The sequence below is a fragment of the Brachyistius frenatus genome, unplaced genomic scaffold (assembly GCF_029030835.1).
Source record: "Brachyistius frenatus isolate BFR_SWC_R1_liver_20210118 unplaced genomic scaffold, ASM2903083v1 Contig_5, whole genome shotgun sequence".
Classification (NCBI taxonomy): Eukaryota; Metazoa; Chordata; class Actinopteri; family Embiotocidae; genus Brachyistius; species Brachyistius frenatus.
Window position 1 is genome coordinate 4944422 of NW_027210604.1, and position 20579 is coordinate 4965000.

General features: G+C 41.7%; 2 protein-coding genes across 4 annotated transcripts in view; one reads left to right on the forward strand and one right to left on the reverse strand.

The window, feature by feature from the left end:
• Nucleotides 1-6729: 6729 nt before the first annotated feature.
• Nucleotides 6730-8629, forward strand: ccni2 (cyclin I family, member 2). The gene is made up of 4 exons (XM_069718608.1): nt 6730-6880; nt 7638-7772; nt 8005-8079; nt 8230-8629. The coding sequence occupies exons 1-4, from the start codon at nt 6767-6769 to the stop codon at nt 8413-8415; spliced, it is 510 nt and encodes a 169-aa protein (XP_069574709.1). The 5' UTR covers nt 6730-6766; the 3' UTR covers nt 8416-8629.
• A 2971-nt stretch (nt 8630-11600) lies between these two features.
• Nucleotides 11601-20579, reverse strand: part of septin8a (septin 8a) — a 251550-nt gene continuing 242571 nt past the window's right edge. For 2 of the 3 annotated variants that reach the window (XM_069718409.1, XM_069718426.1), the window contains one exon: nt 11601-12454. In XM_069718409.1, coding sequence (XP_069574510.1) covers nt 12289-12454 — 166 coding nt within the window. In that variant the 3' untranslated portion in view covers nt 11601-12288. Of the gene's footprint in view, nt 12455-17533; nt 18697-20579 lie in introns of those variants that run through there. The other variant, XM_069718417.1, reaches the window with a different exon arrangement.

Genomic DNA, 20579 nt, shown 5'->3' on the forward strand with positions numbered 1-20579 from the left:
GTGAATTCCTGAAAATCTCAGCAGCCCTCCGTGGACTGCAATGCAGAGGCGACAATGCTCGAGATGGGGCCTCAAGAGATAAAAAGAAAAACCATCTCAGTTTGGCCGTGATCAAAGTCAGAGATCAGATGTGACTTTAGCAGCATAATGTGCTCAGCCAAGTGCACGAAGCTTCCCTGACAGGACAAAGTTGGTTCTGGGTTGACATCGATTTACAGTGTGGTGCGGAGCATTCTTTGGCTACGGGGGCGGAGGGGGGGGAGACACAGGGGGTCAGCAGGCACATTGTAAATTCTTCTTCAACTGATCAGAGCAGACGGCGCTCAAACCATCACTGAGACATCAAGTTAAACATGTAAAGTCTGCTTCTGTGTTTCACACTCAGGATCCAAGAAGTCGAAGCCAGCGCACCCCCCCCCCCCCCCGAGGCTCTGTAAGTGTTTTCATCTCTTGTACAAGCAGTCCCTCGGCTCCCTTACGAAGACACTGTAGGACTGCTGCATACGTGACAACGTATGTTTTCCTTTGGGGAAAACTGATGTTTGGTGTTCCATCATTTAAAGGACCCGTGTAGATTTTCTGACAGAATCTCTTATGAGTATTTCATAAGAAAATATCATTGCAGCATGGTTTCTCCATGGAAAATTGCTTCCAATGACAATATCTCAAAACTGATAAATGCTTAAGTAATTTTATTCATTTTATTTATTCAGTTAATCAATGATTTAGTTGTTTAATGTAAAAAGTCAGATTTTGTCTCAACAAAAGAAAAAGTATTTCTTGATAAATCCCAATAGGATCAATTAGCAAAACATTTTTTTGAATTCATTTTATCAGGTTATAAGTGGATCATTAGAAAAGGAATTCAGTGATTTGATATTTGATGATATATCGTCATACTTTTACGCAAACCTTGTTGATTCCACATCTTGCATTAAAAAAAATAATTTTGGCTTCTCTCATACAATGATAATGATATAAAATGGTAAATTACATTTTTCTGAAATTTGAACTGTTTACATTTTCCCAAATTTTGCTATCATATTAAACTGTACCCATGGCCAAGTTTGGACCGCACCATTTTTCTGTGGCCCAACAGGACCTTTGACAAGCTCGTGCTTATACACCTTATTCTGAATCCTAACCATGATGACGAACTGTAAATGATGTGCAGCCAAAAAGTACATTATGAGTTTTATAGCAATGTACAGCACAGTGGTGTTAAGTTTTCCTATTAATTTACATTGGATCTATGCTTTGGTCTCTCTTGCTCCTAAAGGAGTAGCACACTGACAAGGGAACATTTTCAAAAGAATTGGCAAGATGACAGTTTTTGACAATACTTTCTGCAAAATAATAAAATTACTATTATGCAGATTAAAGAGTAGTGTTCTAATTATTTAGAAATGTTATCTTAGATTTTGAATTTAGATTTTCTGGAAGATATTACATTTGAATGAGATGTAATTTCTAGTGAATTTTTCTGCCCTTCATAGGAAAGAATTTGGGCATCTCTGCTATAGACACAAGGACCAGGTTTACACTTTTTTAAGTCTATCTTCTACAGTCCTCTTTTCATGCAAAAATGCTATCTGAAGTTAAGCTAAGATGAAGTTTCAACAGTCGGAGTCTTTTGAGTACAAAATCCTAAAACCTGAGATGAACTTGGCTGTGGTATAAGGAAATATTAAAGTGATTTTTAACTTTTGAAAACCAGAGTGTAGTGTCTTCAACCTATTCTTTAACTCATCATTTCACCTGTGCTTTCAGCTTCATCTCAAAGCCTTCAAATAGAGGAAGTTAGAATTATAAATTAAACAAACATATATTTTGTTATCCTAGTTATAAAACTTGCTGATTGGTTAAATCTGTCACCTAATTATTTCGGATCTTCAAAAACACACCACTCCAGATGTGTTAAAGTGAGAACGCTCATTTCCATCGTGGTCCTAAGATGTTCATCACTGTTAACAGCTTTGCAGAGTGTTTTTTTTTTTTTTTTATTTTTTTAAATAGGTGTTCTTCAGGGACTGGACAACTTCCAGGCTCCTTTAGGAATTAGGAGTATAAACACCATGAGATTTCTCTTAATCTATAACACTAACAACACCCTAAGCAGTGATGCAGACTTTCATGCTGCTACCGTGGACCAACAGGGAAAAGCTTTACACCCAAACATCTAAATAGCAACAGTTGTCCAGTTATATTCCCATGTGGCTGAAGTGTGGTGGAATGTAAACACACACACACACACACACAGACTATGAAAACATGTCAAATGTCCCATCAGCAGAAGCAGTGAGCAAGCATTACATTCTGACTGGTACAGTTCAGATTGCAGCGAATGGAGATGGATGACAGGGAGGAGGAGGGGGGGGGGGAACCACAGTATCACACTGAGACAAGAAGATAAAGAAGGAGAAGGACGGATAGGATTGGGTTCAGGCCCCAGAATATACTGTGAGTGAATAACCTCTAGATATATTAAATGACATCGTCTCGAGCACTCACGGCCCAAAGAACAAACAAAATGTCAAACACAGCCCGACTCAATGCAGTGCATAACCACTGTGTTCCCACTGTTGTTACACTCTGTCAACATGCAGATATGCAGCGTGCTGCTACCGTTGTTTCTTATCAGCATTCCTGTCATGACCTCGGCTCACACACGCTGGTTTGACTTAGTTGTTTTTTTTGTATCTGCCAGCTGACTGTGAGTGGAGAACAAACTGTTTCTGCTTGTGGCTGACGTTTGTTGACTGATCTTATTTCAAGTTTCTTGACTGTGTACAAACACAGAAGGTCCAGTGCTTCTGAAAGTCGTTTCTGAAGTTTCCCGACAGGAACCAAGTCAGGAAACTGTGAATACGGTTCTCTCCTTCCGTCACGGTGTGTGCCGTTTGATTTTCTAAGTGTCAATCAGAAATTAAACAATCTTTGAAATATCGACTGCTGCACAGTCTGCAGGCTACACACCAAGCTGTTCAATCTGTTCCAACAACAGCTCTGACAGGTCTCTGGCACTGCTTAATGGTCTGTAATCGACATAAATAATACATTTCAGCAGTAATAAGCTAGCTAATTAGAGCAAATATCCAGTGTTATTATAGCACCCTGCTAATCTCTTACAGAAATAGCCCAGGTCATGAGTAATTGGACAGTGATACATTCCTCATTTTTCTGGCAGCACACAGGATTTTAAATAAAAAAAAGACTATAAGATTAAACCTCTAGCTTAAAAAAAAAAAAAAGCCTAAATATATCACTTTATACTTTAAATCTGCATATGTCGTATAACATTTCAGTCTCAGTAGTGTATTTAATTTATAGTAAAATCAAATGGGCCACACTCAGTTTGTGCAATTGATTTGGACATTAAGATTTCAGAAATTTCAGAAAATTCAGGCTCGGTTGACACCATATTTTTTATCTATTTTGGTGGATTTGTGACAGACAGAGTCTCCCAATATTATACACATACAGCTAAAGCCCCAACAAGTGTAATGTTCCTGATGGGTGAAGTCAGTCAGGCCAAATACAGAAAGCCACTGAAATGAGTATTCAGTGAAAAAGTTGGAGTGCAGCTTCTGAAAGCAGCATCAGACATCTGCAGGTCAAAACTTCAGAATACAGGAAAAAAACAACTCTCTACCATCACAAACCATCTCCCACCGTCTTCAGTGTAACTATTAAGATGGACTCAACAGTGATTATCAAAAATAAATAGGTTATTAATTTAACCATTACTTACTTGCTTGGCATGGTTGCGATACCACCATCAGTTCCTAGTTTATCATTAAAATGGAGAACACCTTCATGCATAAAACTTTTTAAAAACTAATAATTCCTTCATGCTTTAAAGGAGTTTGCATTAACGCCACCTACGTGTTATCCAATGACGAGCACACTGACAGACATAAATAGTGATGAATGCATTGAATACAGCAGATTGTGATTTTCTCATCAACAGTGATTACAGCATTTGCATTAAACATACCTGTTGGTGGTTCAAGTGCATCCAACCAGCTGAATCTTGAAGTCTTTTGGGTAGAACTGTAACATTACTACTAGTAAGTGAATTGATCAGCGGAGAGTTAATCGTCAACAATTTCATTAGTGATGAATCAATTGGGCAATTTTGTAAAGTAAAAACTGCAACAATTCACTGGTGCCAACTTCTCAAATGGGATTATTTTTATGGTTTTCCTTGTCATCTGTGATATCAGTCTGAATCGCTGAACTGTTGGTCGAACTAAACTAAATATCGGAAAATGTCATAATGGGCCTTTTTTTTTTTTTAATTTTTTTACATTTTATAGAGTAAACTTCGGAGCCCTGGAGTGGCCATTGAGAGAGAAGAAAAAGTAAATTGTGGGCACGAGATACTAAATCGTGGCCGTGAGATAGTGTTTCATGCGCACGTTTTATTTCATTTGTGCGCATGAGATAAGTTTATATACAGAGAGAGCCTTTCCCTTCTAAAAAAAAAAAAAGTGCACTGCACCTGCTTCAAGTGTCCGTTGACCATCTATAAAGTCGATAGCATCCTCAAAGTTAGCATATTGCCAACAATATAATCAACAAGCTCTCAATATCATGTTAATGGCCTTTTACTAACAATAATCATTTGCACTATTTCGTGGCCTCGATTTAGTATTTACTGTGCACGATAAAAAAAATTAAAAATAAAAAAAAAAAAAAAACATTTTTCTCTCTATGGCCACTCCAGGGCTCCGTAGTAAACAAATAATTAATTAATAGGGAGAATAGTCAGTAGCTTAATTGATAATGAAATGAATAAGTTGCAAGAGGGAAAAGTGGAGTCCAGAGATCAAACAGGGGTGCAAAGCTCAGAGCGACATAATTGTATCAATCACCAATCATCAATGAGACTGGGAGTAGATACACTGAGGGGGTTGACTGCAGAGTGGCTGCAGGTGGGGCAGATTAGGGGGAAATGGGAGCAGGTGAGGTGGGCGTGGCAGGCGGGAGACTGGACATAGAGAAAGGCTGGGGACCCCTGCTGGGTGGAGGGAGGAAAACAGGGAACAAGCAGATTAAATGCACAACAAAAAAAAAGAAGGTGTCACTAACATGCTGCCATGCCTGACATAACACTTGCTCTACATGGTCACACTCACCTTTTATTAGGGTAAAATGTGACCTGAAGGGCCAGATTAACAGGACCCCTGGAGCAAAACTGGTCCCTGCGGACCACCCTCCAGATATAATTTGTATTGTAACCAGTTTCCATTGTGAACACGTCATAGCCTATAGCCAGGACTAGGCTTTTTTTTTAAATTTTTTTTTTTTAGCAGGGATAAAAACCTGAACCTGGCCCCAGATTTGCTGCGTCAGGTAGTTTGTGGCAGACCTCTTATTCCACTCCATGAACTAAACTGGATTTTACTCACAGTCTTCAGTGAACCAGCTCTCAAACACGGTGTATGAGAGGAAGTTCTCCTCCAAATAAAAAATTGTATTTGGAAATATCTCTGCAGGATTCATTTACATAAAGAGGAAAACTCAATTATATACCAGCACCTAAATAAACTCCTTCTGGGGACACAAAACAGAAATCTTCCATTTCCAGTGGAAGCTCGACCATTTTGTGTGACGGGTCCCGTATGTCTGACCCACTAACACATATCTGTTTATTAGACGGGGTGACGTCACGGCGGGGCGGAGCCAGGAAGGTTCAAAACACAGCCTGCCCTCAATCCTCACGGATTTTTTTTTTTTTTTGCTTCCTGCCTCGTTTTGCGCTTATTTTCTGCCACAGTCTCCAGTTTTCTAAAGTGCTTGGTGTGTGTGTGGGTATTTTTTTTTTTTTTTTTTTTTTTTTTTTACCTTTTATTTTACCAGCTGTTTTTTCTATCTGCTCTCCGTTCATTCCCTGCGAAACGCGTCTTGTTCCGAGATTGTTTTCACAAACAGCAGCCTGCTTGTTTGTTTGTTTGTCGGTTGCTTTCGGTGGATATGGACTAATTTCAAAACCGTATAAATGCACCTGCCGTCGATGAGATTCTGTGCTTTTGAAATTGAAGAGGTAAGACTGCTTGAGCACAAAGAAAGAACAACACGAAATGTTTTTTTTGTGTGTGTTTGTTGTTGTTGGTCTGCAGCGGCAGCAACTGTGCAAGAGGCTGCAGCAGCTGCAGCCCATTATCCCGCCTGGATCCTGTTGGTGCTGCAGATCAACCCAAAGTACCACAGCATGGATTTAAAGTTCGCATCGACTGGTTTCTCTCTCCCGCGCTGTCTGCCTGCAAAGTCTGAAAATGGCGTTGTTGTTCAGCAAACTGAACCCATTTCCTACTGCGTACTTGACTCGTTCAGCAGAGAGCTGCTCAAACGTTTACCACATAAACGAACTGCCTTCCCCAAATGGACTAATTGTGGAGAGAGGCACCGGGATTAAATATCAAAAGAGCTGCTCATCCAACAAATGTTTGAGTCTTAAAACTTTTCTCGTTTTTAAAAACAAGCCCTCTCTTATATCCCATGCATCCTCATTAAACATTTCGTATTAAAAATGAAGGTGAAACACAATGAGACTGAATACATGTTATATTGTTGTTTGATCTGATGCAATGATCAAGTGAACCTTTTGAATAGGAAATTGGAGCACTTTTAAGGGACGCTTTGTTTTGTGTATGAAAAACCTGATCCCATTGTAATCTCTTGTCTGTGGCATCCTCCTCCATCTCCTCCATCAGGTGTGTGTGCGTGCCCTGGATGCAGCCTGGCTTGTGCTGTTGTGGCGATGAAGAACCCAGGACCTGCGGCAAGCCGTCGGCTGGTCGGCCTGCTAGAGGTCGCTCTGGTCCGAGAGGCTCGCCTCTGGAAGGTGCCTTTCTTCAAGAATGGATGCATTCAGGTGAGTCAGTGTGTAAATACATGGAATCATTTTTTTTGCATTTCCAGCTGGTGTGACGATGCTGAAAGGTTCACAGACTCCGAATAAACATCAGAGTTGGTCGAGCATTTTCTGGGCAGCTAAAACGGGACACTTTGTGAGCTTTTTTTTTTTATTTGTTTTTTTTTTTATGGTGACGAAAAGGGGAATAAAGCCAGAATAAATATCAGTCTTGATCCTTTCAGTAAAATGAGAAGAAAACCTTTTCTTTATGTCACAGGAACCAAAAAGATTTGTGGGAAACGTCATCATCTTGAGGAAAATGATTCAGCTGGTGTGATGATGATGATGATGAGGCAGGCTGTTTTTGTATGGTCCTTTTTTAGAGAGTAACATGAATATTTAAAATCAGTGAGTAAACAACTGAACAATATACATAAAACAATTATTGTTGAACCATGTACTGCAGTGCGATCCATCCATTAATTTAATAATACTGATGTTTAAAAGTTTTAGAACGTGTAAAAGAAAGTCATTATTAGCATGACTTATTCCACTGTTTACCAGACTTCCCTCGCCGAATGAATTCATCCTTTTTCAGCAATGTGTATCCAAAACGTTCTAGTCTCAAAAACATTCAAAGCAGAATCTAGAACCAAGTTTGGGTTCCGAGAGGCTCGAGTTGGCGTGTTGTTCAGTTCTATTTCACTAATGTAAAACTCAGTTCCTCACACGCGTGTCGTTTATTAACCGATGGCTGTCTCCGTTAACCACTCAGGGTGCCGACATCGCTCCATCCCAACACCAAGAAATGATCGTTTGGCTCAGGGACATGAACAGGCATTTTCAGTTCTGTCCAGAGACCTTCGCACTGGGAGTTTGTGTCCTCAATCGACTGCTGTCCACTGTGAAGGTAGAGTGCTGAGTTCAATTACTGGCAAATTTGACTGCATGTTAAAATTTCAGTTTGACGGCACCCGCAGCTTAAAATTAAACGTGCTCCGCCCAATTTTCACAGGTACCAGTTCACAACATGCAGCACAGCTTCCATTCCTTCACTGTGTCTGAAGAAAGAGTTGTTTCACAGATCTGTCTGGTTCTTAAGACAAACAAAAGGCTCTTTTTTCTTTTTGTTTTGTTTCCAGGCTCAACCAAAATACCTGAAATGCATTGCTTTTACCTCACTGGTCCTGGCTGCCAAAATCAATGAGGAAGATGAGGTAAGGTGATCCTAAAGGATACAAAACAGAGTAACATCAGATAAACAAAACGAGAGTTTAAAAAAAAAAACAAAAAAAACATCCACTCCACTGCATTTTCAAAACAATATGTTTATTTGCTTCCCTTTTTGTTGACGTCTGTTTTAACAGGTAATAGGTTCTGTTAAAGACCTGGTTGTGCAGAGCGGATGCAACTTTTCAACAGCAGAGATTCTTCGCATGGAGAGGATCATTCTCGACAAGCTGCACTGGGACTTGTACACCGCAACACCGGTCGACTTCATTCACATAGTAAGTTGGAATTCAGCAGATAAACAGGCAAACAGAACACTGTAGGTTTTTTTGTTCTTTCTTTCTTTCTTTCTTAACTGGACCTGAACTATCGGAGCATCTCACCGCGAGCTGGCTGGACTTTGAAATGCTTTGTGAATTCAGGTCCTGGTCTTGCATAAAAACACAAGCAGTACAAAAAGCACACATCGAACCATCATGCTTGCGTCAAGTTCGCTTCAAGATGGTGTTTACAACCCCCCCCCCCTCCCTCCTCCCCTTCACCAGGAAAGAATTGGTCCTTTTTATAGAGATTGTGCATGTATTTGATTTTACTCGATGTGCCCATAATTATTATAACAAACTCCATTCAGTTCAGGTTGAAGTGTGCCCTTCCCTTCTTGAATAATCAGTGCAGCCAAGAACCAGAAATAAAATTCTGCCTCTCACTAAAGCAAATACATCAAATAAAGAAGCCAGAATTTGGAGGATGCGAGATTTGCGTTTAGTTCTCCAATACATCATGAATCGTGGTCTTTTTATACTTCATTCTAACGCTGCATCATTTAGCCGATCATCAGAAAACGAGTCTTCAACTGTTTTGATAGTCAAATTATCGATACACTGTCAAATATTTGCTGGGTTCAGCTTCTCAAATGCAAAATTTGATGCGTTCCTTTGTTCTACTCAACCGTAAACCTAATTTATCACAATTTTCTTGCATTTTATAGAAAAAATGTGACTTGAAAATATTTGCTAGATTTATAAATATAGATAATAGCGATTCACTGCAGACCTACTTTACTGAATTATTTTCAAAGTCCTAATCAACAGATGTAAGAAATCAACTTTGTCTAAACTGTGAACATTTAAAAAAAAAAAAAAAACAACAACTTTATTGTCACAATTAAAATTCTCAGTGGACAAACCCAAGTTATAACCCAGGCCAGCTCCCCAAATAGTGCGAATATATGAACAAAAATCGACAAGTAAAAGCTGTATGAGATTCCCCTAACCACGCAAGACTGCAGTTGCAAGCTGCCAGCAAAATAACATGCGTGTTGCATATCAGGCCAAGGCACTTCTGACTAACTCCGACCTGCAGCCTCGCTGCGGAAACACAACCCCCGCTGCCACCAGAGGGGGAGTCTGAAAGTACTGTTTAAGATCATTTTAGTTATCGAATCTCAAGAAACCAGAAGGACATTTTGGGTGGTTAGTGTGTCGACAACATGCTGTGTGGGTTGTTGAAACCGTCTCCTAATGTCCACGTATTGTTGTCAGTGTTCAAAAGCCCCATGCTGTGTTGTTCAGTTTACAGCCTGGATCTGTACACAGCAGTGTGATTTGTTAAACCCTCACGAGTCGTTGCCCGAGGCGGTAACCACTGATTGAAGTGTCAAAAAACACACACACACACACATCATTTAGGTCCCATCATGCACTTGGGCCCAGGGCTGTATTCATAAAGCTTTTAATGAGAAGTCAGGATGCGTTGATTTTAAAAGAGCAGCAACTAATCTGACTCGGCAGCAGTGTAAGCAGACGCTGATGGAGTAAATTAATTAGGACAACCGTTTTAGCAAAACGGTACAAAAGTTGCGACGCGATCGTCATGATACTGCGATCACGCTGCCGGAGCTTCTCATTTACGTGAAGATAAAGGAGCAGTGTGTGGAATTTAGTGGCATCTACCGGTGAGGCTGCAAATTGCAAAGAACTAAACGACACTCGTTCCAACTGTACGAGAGAATCTTGTAGAAACATGGCGGTTAGTTGGCTCCTTCCAAGGTAACAAAACCACAAGAATCCTCAGTTATAGGTGATTATACGCAAAAAAAACAACAACAACAACATAATACTGAAGATTATATTCCATTTCTGCCAGTAGATCCCCCTAAATCGTACACCCTCAACTTTAAGATCAAATATCAAATCTTCGATGAAGAAACGAAACATCTTTTAGGCCAGCAGGTGGATGCTTTATGAATACAGCCCATCATTTTCTTGATAAACAGTAAACGCATTGTATTTGAGCCATACCGTTCAAAGATTCTTCCACCGAGATGGCTTCCTCAGTGATAATTCCCGACGCACTCCCTCCTATAAAACCCACCTGACTGATTTTTTTTTTTTTTTTTTTTTTAAACTTATCGATCAGCTGATTTGTGAAGTCTTGTCGTGCGTTCTCATCTCAGGACCGCCTACATTCCCTTTACAGATAAAAAAAAAAAAAAAAAACAGCGTCAGATTTGTCTGTGATGCCGAGATCAGCGGGCGGACTGATGCTTTATCTTAAAGCCAAAAACCGTAGACCGTCACCAGAAAGCAGCTCGGCACATTCGGACTGAACTGGGCCGCTCCAGAGTCCTCTGCAGAACTAAAATTGGCACTTTCTTTCCCTCCCTGTTACAGTTTGAGGATCCGACTGATATTTGTGTCACAGGTTTACCGAGAGCAGAGTTATTATCGTGAATCTATTATTGTTACTTTAGGTATTACAAAATCCAAGACTTTCAAAATAAAAAGACATAATGTAATAATAAAAACTATAATAAAATAAAGACATTTTCTCTTTTTTATACTATTCAAATAAATACTTTGACTATACTTTAAGGAGCTCACAATTACATCCCCTCCCCCCCTGCCCTGAAGAAATGACTTTGCATACCCTTTCCTAAATACAGTGTTACTCTTCATCGTCTACAAAACGGCAATCAATAAAAATCTATCGATAATTTGTCACAGACTCTCCACCATGACACTTGGATATAAATAAATCGGAGGATTTACAGGGATTCCTTTTCAAGACCTCTCGATGTTCCTCAACGTCCAAGTGAAACTCTGAAAGGTAGAATCAGCCGTGTGATGCTGAAGACGTTTCACACCGATTTAGGAATGTCAAATCTAAACGCACATTGATCTTTGTTTGCTACATTACCCCCCGAAATCTCTACGTTTCCGCAATGAAGCGTCGACGGAGAACTCGAGGAAAAGGAGGAAGGAGGGATTTTTAAAAAAAAAATTTTTTTTAGAAAGTTTCAAAAACACAACTGGAATTACGTTTGACTTTTGTGCACCACGTTGCTGAATCTACCTCCCAGTAAAATCCCACTTTCTTTAAAACCAATGGCTTCTTTTTGCTACAGATTGAGAGACAAACTAAAGCAGATGAACGAAACACAACATGATGGGGTGGTGGGGGAGGGGTGAATGAAATGGACATTTAACTAAAACATTGGAAGTAGCGTTCAATTAAACCAAAGGATAACATTATGCGTGTACCCACTGGTTTCATTGAAGCTAGCTAACGAATGTTTACGTTGTGTGGCAAAAGTAAAAAGACATTTTTGAACTAAAGTGCAAAGTATCTTTTTTTTTTTTTTTTACTTTGAGCCCCCTCTCAGGTTGGGTTTGATTAGTTTCTGCCCACGAACGGGAACACAGAAAAGCACTGCACGTACGATACAATACAAACAAGCTTAACATGAGTACTCGGGCAAAGGGGGCGCGTCGTTAATAAAAACCTGCACAGAGCTTCAGCTTCGGAGCTCCGCGGTAACTTTTAATGTGGCAACGAACACTTGATATGAGTAGAAGGTCACAGACTGATTGACGGTGTCCAGGTTGGACGAGAGTGACGTTGGGGGGGGGTCAAAGGGAGGAATGGAGCGTCGACCTTTTGTCAGACACGTATGGCTAAATGCACTGGTGCATTTTGAGGTCTAAAGCAAAAGGAGGTAAGGAGTGAGCGACGAACGGACGGACGGACAGACAGTGAGACGACAATGACATCATTACGCTAACGTTTCGTTCTTCTCCGTCCCAGTTCCACGCCCTGCTCGTCTCCGCCCACCCCCACCTCATTCCGTCCGTCGGCGTCGGCGTCGGCTGGGACTCGGCGACGGACCCCGGGGTGCGCCCCGCCGGGCCGGGGCCTCAGAAGAGGCCTCCGGGCTTCCAGGTGGCGTTGTGGACCAGGCAGGTGCAGCACTGTATGGCCTGCCACCAGCTCTGGCAGTTCAAAGGCTCCACGTTGGCCTTGGCCATCATCACTTTGGCGCTGGAGGCGCTCACCCCCGACTGGTTCTCCATCTTCACCGAACTGTTGACGAAAGCACAAGTAAGAGAAAGGCACAGGCCTGAGAGAAGCCTTTTTTCTAACTCTAGTTGGTGTTTGAGGGATGCCAGCGTGCTCGAACACCAATGGAGTAACCAACAGCGATTTTAGCTTAGTGCCGATACATTAGAACCAGCATATATATATAGATATATATTTCTTTAAAAAAAATATATACTGAAGTCATTCAAACTATAATCAAATATTGGATAATATAGGGTTCTTATTTAAAGTCTTGCTTCCTGATACAAACTTGCCCCTTTTGTTTAAACGGTTTTCTCTTCATACTGGAGCGGGCTTTGGATGAAGACATTAAAGGCACGTGTCGGCACATTCAGGTGAACAACAATTGAGCTTTCCTGCCAAACAACAGACGCACATCTTTGGTTAAAGCGGCGTCTTCTACCGGTCCAACACCGTTGAGATCACAACGCAAGTGAAGAGGAGAGCGAGCTTTGACGCTAAGGAGTGAATCTTTAAATGCTGCTGCACAAACCTGCACTTGTCAAGAAAGTAGAGCCCGTTTTATCCCGTTTGTGGCCAAAAGATGTCTTTTTAAATGAAAACTTCCGAGCCAGTAGGAAGTTGAAAAGTGCGCTCGTCTTCGTCCGTTTTGTGTCACTCTGCCGGAAGTAAAAACGGATGATGATGATGATCTAAGGTCGGTCTTGCTTTCCCCCCCCACCCCCCACCCCCAGGTCGACAGTGTCGAGTTCATCCACTGCAAAGAGATGGTGGACAAGTACCTCCACAGCCTGGAGTTCTCCCCGCCGGCCAACGCCGTCTACATCTTCGACAGCACCCAGATCAAGGAGGAGGAGAAGGAGGAGGAGGAGCAGCGGGTCGGGAGCCCCGCGCAGCGCCTCGGGCTGGCCGGGAGGGGCGCGGCGGCGGCGGCGGCGGCTGCAACGGCGGCAGAGAGCAGGGGGACTCGGACGAGTATTACGACGGTATCGTGCGTCTGTATAACGAGGAGACGACACCGGGGGCGGAGGGGAGCGGCATCGAGGGTTTGTTCGATTCCCAGCAGAAGGACGTCTCCCCGTGCCCGTCGCTGCACCCCGCCGTCAACTAGCGGGACGATCGTTCGCACCGTCCACCTCGCATTCACGAGCGCAGTGGAAATGTTACGAAGCTCTTGCGAAAACATTGAGATTAGTTATTTAAGGAAAAAAAAGAAAGAAAAGGAGTTCAAATTTAGTGGTAGTTTTGGTCCCTTTTGTGCACTTGTCCATAACCCACACGGATACCAGAGGTGTGTGAAGACCAGCGTACGGGTTAACTTTTACTGTTACTTCTGTTTTTACAGCTGAGGAGTCGCCGCGAGGAATCACTGAGCCTGAAATGAAATCTGAATGTTTGTCTTTGGTATGGAGTTATCGGCCCATTTAAGTTCTCTACTTTCTTTTAAACCTACCAGCCCTTTATACCCACCACAAACAGTTTGAACAAGGTGGATTTAAAGGATACAATTGAGCTTTTTTTTTTTTTTGTGTGTGTGTGTGTGTGTATGTATGGTTGAGGCCAAGAATGTTTTTCTTTTGTTTTGAGTTGACCCTGATTTTGTTGTGACGTATCGTACATAGCACTTTGACTGAAAGCTTTTTCTTTTTTTAATGCAAATAATTTCATTTTTACAACCTTTTTTTTTTTTTTTATTTTAATCTTACTGACTTGCACCGAACATGTTTGTGCTGTGTCAAGTTTTTATTTGCAAAAGCTAAAAGTTTACTTAAAAGCTTTAATTTCATGACTAAATCATGCAAATGTATTTTTTTTTTCTTTTTCTTCTTCTTCTTCTTCCGCCAGTTTTGATTCCCTTTCCAATCCTGGAACTGTTACATATCAACGAGAGCACCTTTTGGGAGATTAGTTCAACACTAGAGCAGAATGACAAAAAAAAAAAAAAAGGAGGTTACTTGATTAGTGGTGCAGCATCAATATTTAAATTGTCTATATTTTTTGTTACCTACTGTACAAGAGCACCAATAATCTGAGACCGAAGTATCAGGATAAATATGCTGTTTTTTGGTTTGAACATGTTACCCAGCTCTGTCTGCTCCGTTGGCTGAAAGATGAACATGTGAGTGAGTCCAATGGAACTTTTTACATCCACTGCCAAAAGAGTTAAAGCCTGAAGACGCTGTACAGACTTCAATCTTCTTTTAGTTGTTGTTTTGTTTTGTTTTTTACTTCAGGTGACTGAAATTGTTTGAGCCCATTTGCAGCGATATGATTTCTGTAGAGTCTGCTCTGTCTGATTTATCAAGTCACACATTGACCAGTGTTTTAGTTTTTTCATATTCTTTCAGATACTGAGGCAGCTATATCTTACGGTTCTGTTGACTGCAGAAATAAAGCTATGATTTTAAAAGAAAAAAAAAGTTCAGTGTGTCATTATCTAGTTTGTCCATTTTAAAGGGCAGCAGCAGTGTCTTCATGTGACTGGGAGGTCATGAATAATGTTGATGGCTAGATAAGATATTTTAGAAATTGTTCACCTTCTTGCTAAGGATTACATGGCGATGCCACTTTGTCCTTTTTTTTTTTTTTTTTTTATAAATATGAAGCTAGAGGCAGCAGGAAATGTGGAAAATGTTAACCTGGCTAATATTCCCCCACCAACACCTCTCTCTAAGGATGTCGTCTCTTGTTGAAACTACAAAAAAAACAAAAACAAGGGTCAACTAGAATCACTGCCTCGCACTAGTATTCCTCCACCAACGAATCGAGTTGCAGTTTACGCCCATGTCTGTCCAGACTCGATGTACACCGATCGTCCCCCAAAATTCAACCAGGTGTCATTGCAAAGCGCGTACAACACCCATCAGTCCACTGCAGTATACCGTCCCGTCGCGTCTTGCCTCGCCTAGCCGTGGAAAAAAAACACCCGAGGCCCAAAAAGTATTTTTGGTTAGGATTAAGCGAAGATTTCTTTTGAAAGAATGTCACTACAGTTCACCACATGTTGAGCTCGTGTACACGGAACCCACTTAAACGTACCATTTTTTTTAAAGCCCCGAGTCGTCAAAACGCGTTAATTACGGCATTATACCTCGTCAGCAGCCGTCGTGTCGTGCATGTACACGGAACGGACCCGTCGAAGTTCTTATCGCTCAGCTTTGTTAGCAGGGTGTGTCGGTGTGTTAAAGGATAGAGAACAGATTGTGCTGCTGGGTGAGATCCAGTGAGCCCTGCAGGTGGTGGACATAATAATAATAATAATAATAATTGTGCTGGCAGAGTCCTCGCCGCAAACAGAAAACCATTTCGACAGGAAGATCTCAATTACTGTGCTGCGACTTCCTCCGTCATGTTTTCAGTGAATCGCACTCGCAATCCGTGTGATCATATAAATACCAGTGCAGGAAATTAAAATAAATGAAAGGTACAGCGGTGGCACGGCAGGTTCATACAACACAAAACGTGACGACGTCACCGTTTGGCTCTTTTAAAGCCTTTTTATTTATAGTTGTTTTTTTTGTTTGTTTGTTTGTTTTACTGACCAAGCAATCGATCGGTTAAAACGACAAAAGAACTGGCAGACGAATCGACGGTGACAACGATAATGAGCATGAAGATATTTCACTTTCAATGGTAAATAATTTTGGATTTAAAGGTATAGTGTAGGACTTTTTCCACATTAAATGAAAATCCGTACCATTCAAGGCTTTTCCAAACAAGTTCACACAATGCTGATAAAGTCTATCGCCAGCGTAGAAATCTCTGTATTTCAAGTTTGCGGTTTTTAAATCTGGTGTCTGGTGAGACGTTCCCTCTCTGGCGGCCAGGTCGGCAAATTTGGGCTTTAGCCCTATGCTAACTTGAATGGGGTAAAATAATTCAATCGTGCAGCTCTAATAAACTTTCCTAACGTTATCAGCCCGATTAATCAAATAAAAAAAAAAAATAGTCATTTTGTGGAAGTTGTTCCGCGCCAAACAATGTATTCACCGTTTTTACAGCCGCAACAGGAAGTACGGAGCAGGCTTACAGCAGAGCCTGTGACGCAAGTGTGATTGACAGTATTTTATTTTTTTTTGTAATTAGTCTCGCTGACTAAAGGGGAAGACGAAAGTCTCGCACTGGAGCTTTAAATCACGGACTGTATGTAAAAGTGAGCGTGGCCTCGGGGTCTGAGAAATGAAGCCGCTGCAAGAAGTGCCTTAATCTGCAATACCAGCGAGAGGACTCTGGGGTTTGGCTCCAAAAAAAAAAAGGCTTCAGCTCCATAAACTCCCATTCAACTTCTCTCATCGAGTAGAAGTCAGATCTATCGACCCTTTTTCCGGAAGTCATCACGGTGTTGTTTGCTGAAGTCACTTCTTCTTGTTAGTTTGCTGGTGGTGGAAAATATTTTTTTTTTTTTTTTTTGGTGGTGGTGGGTGTCTGTTTGATTGACAGGTTTGTGGTGTGCAAATGTCACGTTAAAGTAAAAAAAAAAAAAAAAAAAATACGCGCTTGTCTTAATCTGTAATATCTTGAGACAAACCGCATGAACCGGTCCTTAGTATGTTACCTGATTATTCATTATTTGATCTAATTCTGCGATTTTATATGATAAATGAGGAAAACCCGAGCGGCGGATGGAGCGAGGACGCTGCTCTTGAATACTGAGGTGCAGTCGAGTGACTTTTGAACAGCCAGCTGCACACGTGACACTCCCAGACATACCGTTTAACCAACGGCACCTCCCTCACTTCCTCACACAAAGTCAATACACTTCACATATCTGGCACACACGCGCGCGCACACACACACACACACACACACACACACACACACACACACACACACACACACACACACAACTGAGGTCAGCAGCGCGGTGGTGAAAGCAAGACTATGTGCTGAGCAAACATCACACGGCTCCTCAGTTAGCGAAACAGGAAACGGTGCTTGTCAAGCTGACAGCTGTTTAGGTCACAGTGGAGGCCGACTGCCTCTGCATGTGTGTGTGTGTGTGTGTGAGAGTGTGTGAGTAAGATCCTTCACCTGTCTGCGTTTCACTTTCATCTCCCTCCCGGGCTTATATAGACAAACAAATCCAAGCAGAGAGGCGCGTCAAAGTCGGTTTTGCATTTATTTCCAATGACAAGACAGTAAATACAGCTGCTCTCCATCCTCCATCCTCCGAGGGCAAACTCTTCTACAGCGAGCCGAGACTTGGAAGTTTTCCTGAATCCTGTGTGCATACTGGCTTCTTGTTCGAGCGTCCGCATGTCGTAACGCTCGCACGGAGGCGATCACTCATTTTACAATAAAGTTAAATCACTTGTGGACAACGCGCACCGTCGAACGCGCTTCTTACAATAATATCATATTCCAAAAGTAGTACATTTTTGCATATTAGGCTTGTTAAGCTCTAGAAAATATTCACATACATTAATCGAGTTACACTGAAACAGCACCAGAATATTGCATAGGTTCTTAAGACTTGAGTACTTTTAAAGTTGTCAGTACGTGCGTATATGCAAAATGTGCAGTATACAGGTACTCGGTTATTGACTGACACAACGCTATTAAAGGTGTATTATTTGGGATTTATTCTACTGTGAAATGTATTTAAGCTAAATTCAACAAAGAGGTTTAGACGGATCTGTCAAGACAGATCGTGTATTTAAAAAAAAAAAACATACAGGAAAGGCTTCTTTTCTCGGTTATTTTGCATTTAAATGTCAGACCTAAAGAAATCGTGGATTCCTTGCTGCTTCTGTTTTTTTTAAATACATATTAAACTATGAAATATTTTGCCCAGGTGTTGTAGTACCAAAAGGGTTGAAGGGCTGTAACCTCTCGTTTCTATGTGGATAGTTGTTGGTGACAGAAAATATTTAAATATTGAAATCACAACATAGAAAAACAAAATGCATATATATATATATATCTATATATATATATATATAGATATAATATTTATATATAAAGTGTCCCAAAAAACAACATAGAAAGAAAGATCCTGAACAAATGAGATGGCCACTGATGGAAAGTGAATATTTTTTTTTTTTGCTCATCATCTCTCACCATCTTTTCTCCCCTGTGGCTTCATCATCATCATCTTCAGTGTCTTTGGTCCATGTGCACAATGTCAAGATGGAATGTCAAAACAAAAACAAAACAAGAAACAAATAAAAACAAACTAAAATAAACAGATGTTGTCGTTGCAATGGTGATGGAGGACAAATCCATGGTCGTGTGTGGAAGGGTATACAGCGCCCATAAATTAACTGAAAAACAATGACAAACAATAAACAAAATGAATCGAATGACGAAACAACTACTTTATCAAAAAAATAATGAATGATCAATGAACAATAACAGTTTGGGTTTTAAAGGCAACAAAGAAGGTTAGGAATAAAGCAAGAGGGGGGCTTCAGTTGAAATAGATACAAGCGCCTGTGTTAGTGAAAAGAAAATAGTGTGAGCCAGCGCGACTACAACTACATTCAATGTGATGTCGTTCAGCCTGTCAGCGGTTTCCTGAACAGACATCAGACCCGAACGCAGCGCCCGGAAGGCTACACTTCACCTGCCGTTGACTTCACAGAGAGCGACGCGGTCACGCCAACAGCAAACCGAGGATCTGTGAAAACGCCTCGCCAGAAATCACAAAATGGAAGATGGGTTTCCGGACAGCAGCGCTGACGGCAGCGTGCGGTGAGCGGCCACAAGATGGAGCCACACGTCTGCACTTCGGCCGTCAACGTTTCGAGCCTCATAAATAGGCAGGTAAATCCACAGCCAGGGCGACATGAACGGCAAAGCCACGTCCCCTTCGCACAACGGCGAGTTAAGCGCACGCGTAGAAATGTATATTTTCAACCATTCAGGCAGCCGTGAGCCGCAGTCCTTCTCAACGCAACCTGGAAATCGACTCGCAGAGTCTTAATAACCCGCTCCGAGTTATTCAGCGAGTGTGGCGTCTACTTTTCTTCGCCGGTGAATTAAAAGGATTTAAGAGACTGGATAGGGAAAACCTAAACATTACACCCGTGTTTGACTGCTGCACGTCTTAAGTCCAAAAAAACAACAAAAACACGTGTATTAATATGCTGCTACAAAAGCCAGCACTCGTCCGGGAAGGATTTCTACAAGTTTATTATCAGTGAAGCTGAGGCGGGCAATGTGATCCTGGAATAATATCATGATGTTTCAGGTCATTTCTGCGCAGCAGACATTTTGGAAACAAAACTCCCGCACCACCAAAGTCGCCCCCCTTTCTCGAAACTCTTTTTGTAGCATCACACCAGCACGCTGTGACGTCATTGCATCGACAAGTTGAGATATTCCCACTATCATGACGTTCTTTTGTTTTTTTTTGTCGTAATAAAATCATTTCTATATTATTATGAATATGCGGCAAATCCCTATCGGGCGCCGATGCCGGGTGATCTGCCCTGCGACCTGTCCCCAACAGTCTGCGTCTCATTTATCCGGGAAGGGGGAGTCAGGGTGGGCCGATCCAAGTTCTCGCGCACCAAACTTAAAAGAAGCACGTCTATGCGCACGGATATTAACAATGACGACAAGATGTTCACCGCGTGGAGAGATCGGCCTGCTTCTACCCGGAGGCTTGCCGTGCTGCGCCGAAATGAACACAAACCGGTGGCTGTCTCGCAGGTGAGAAGAAGTATCGTGTGCGCGGCACATGATTTGTAGTTAATGAGCTCAAAGATTTAAAAAAAAAAAAAACACAACAACAACAAAAAAAGCACATCTTGTATACCTGTGGCACTGTAAACAAACACCATCAGCACAGGACGTGCCGGAAATCCGTTTGGTCCCGTCCCGAGCTGAATTCTACATCACCCGCTCAAAAGCTTTTCGCCGCCTCGGAGGACGAGCTCACTGCCTCCTCTCCCCCGAGCGTCCCGAATAATTACAGCGCGGCAAAGGGGAAAGAGTGAAAGCGCAGGAAATGCCCGGGCAGGACGAAAAGGGGAGGACGTTTCCTTTAGACGTGCCAGGCAGCTGTAATATCTGAAAACGCTCGTGTATTGGGAGATAAGTTGACAGGGGCTCTCTATTAAAAAAAAAAAAGGCACATTTTCGAGACACTTCGCCGCAGGAGTGAGCAGAATGCGAACCTCCCACTTGAAAGACTTGGAAC

What these genes read in the sequence shown, in the direction of transcription:
- ccni2 (XM_069718608.1), top strand. Translation starts at nt 6,767, where the DNA reads ATGAAGAACCCAGGACCTGCGGCAAGCCGTCGGCTGGTCGGCCTGCTA. An exon ending in TCAAGAATGGATGCATTCAG is followed by an intron (nt 6,881 to 7,637) that starts GTGAGTCAGTGT and finishes TTAACCACTCAG; the next exon opens with GGTGCCGACATCGCTCCATC. An exon ending in GACTGCTGTCCACTGTGAAG is followed by an intron (nt 7,773 to 8,004) that starts GTAGAGTGCTGA and finishes TTTTGTTTCCAG; the next exon opens with GCTCAACCAAAATACCTGAA.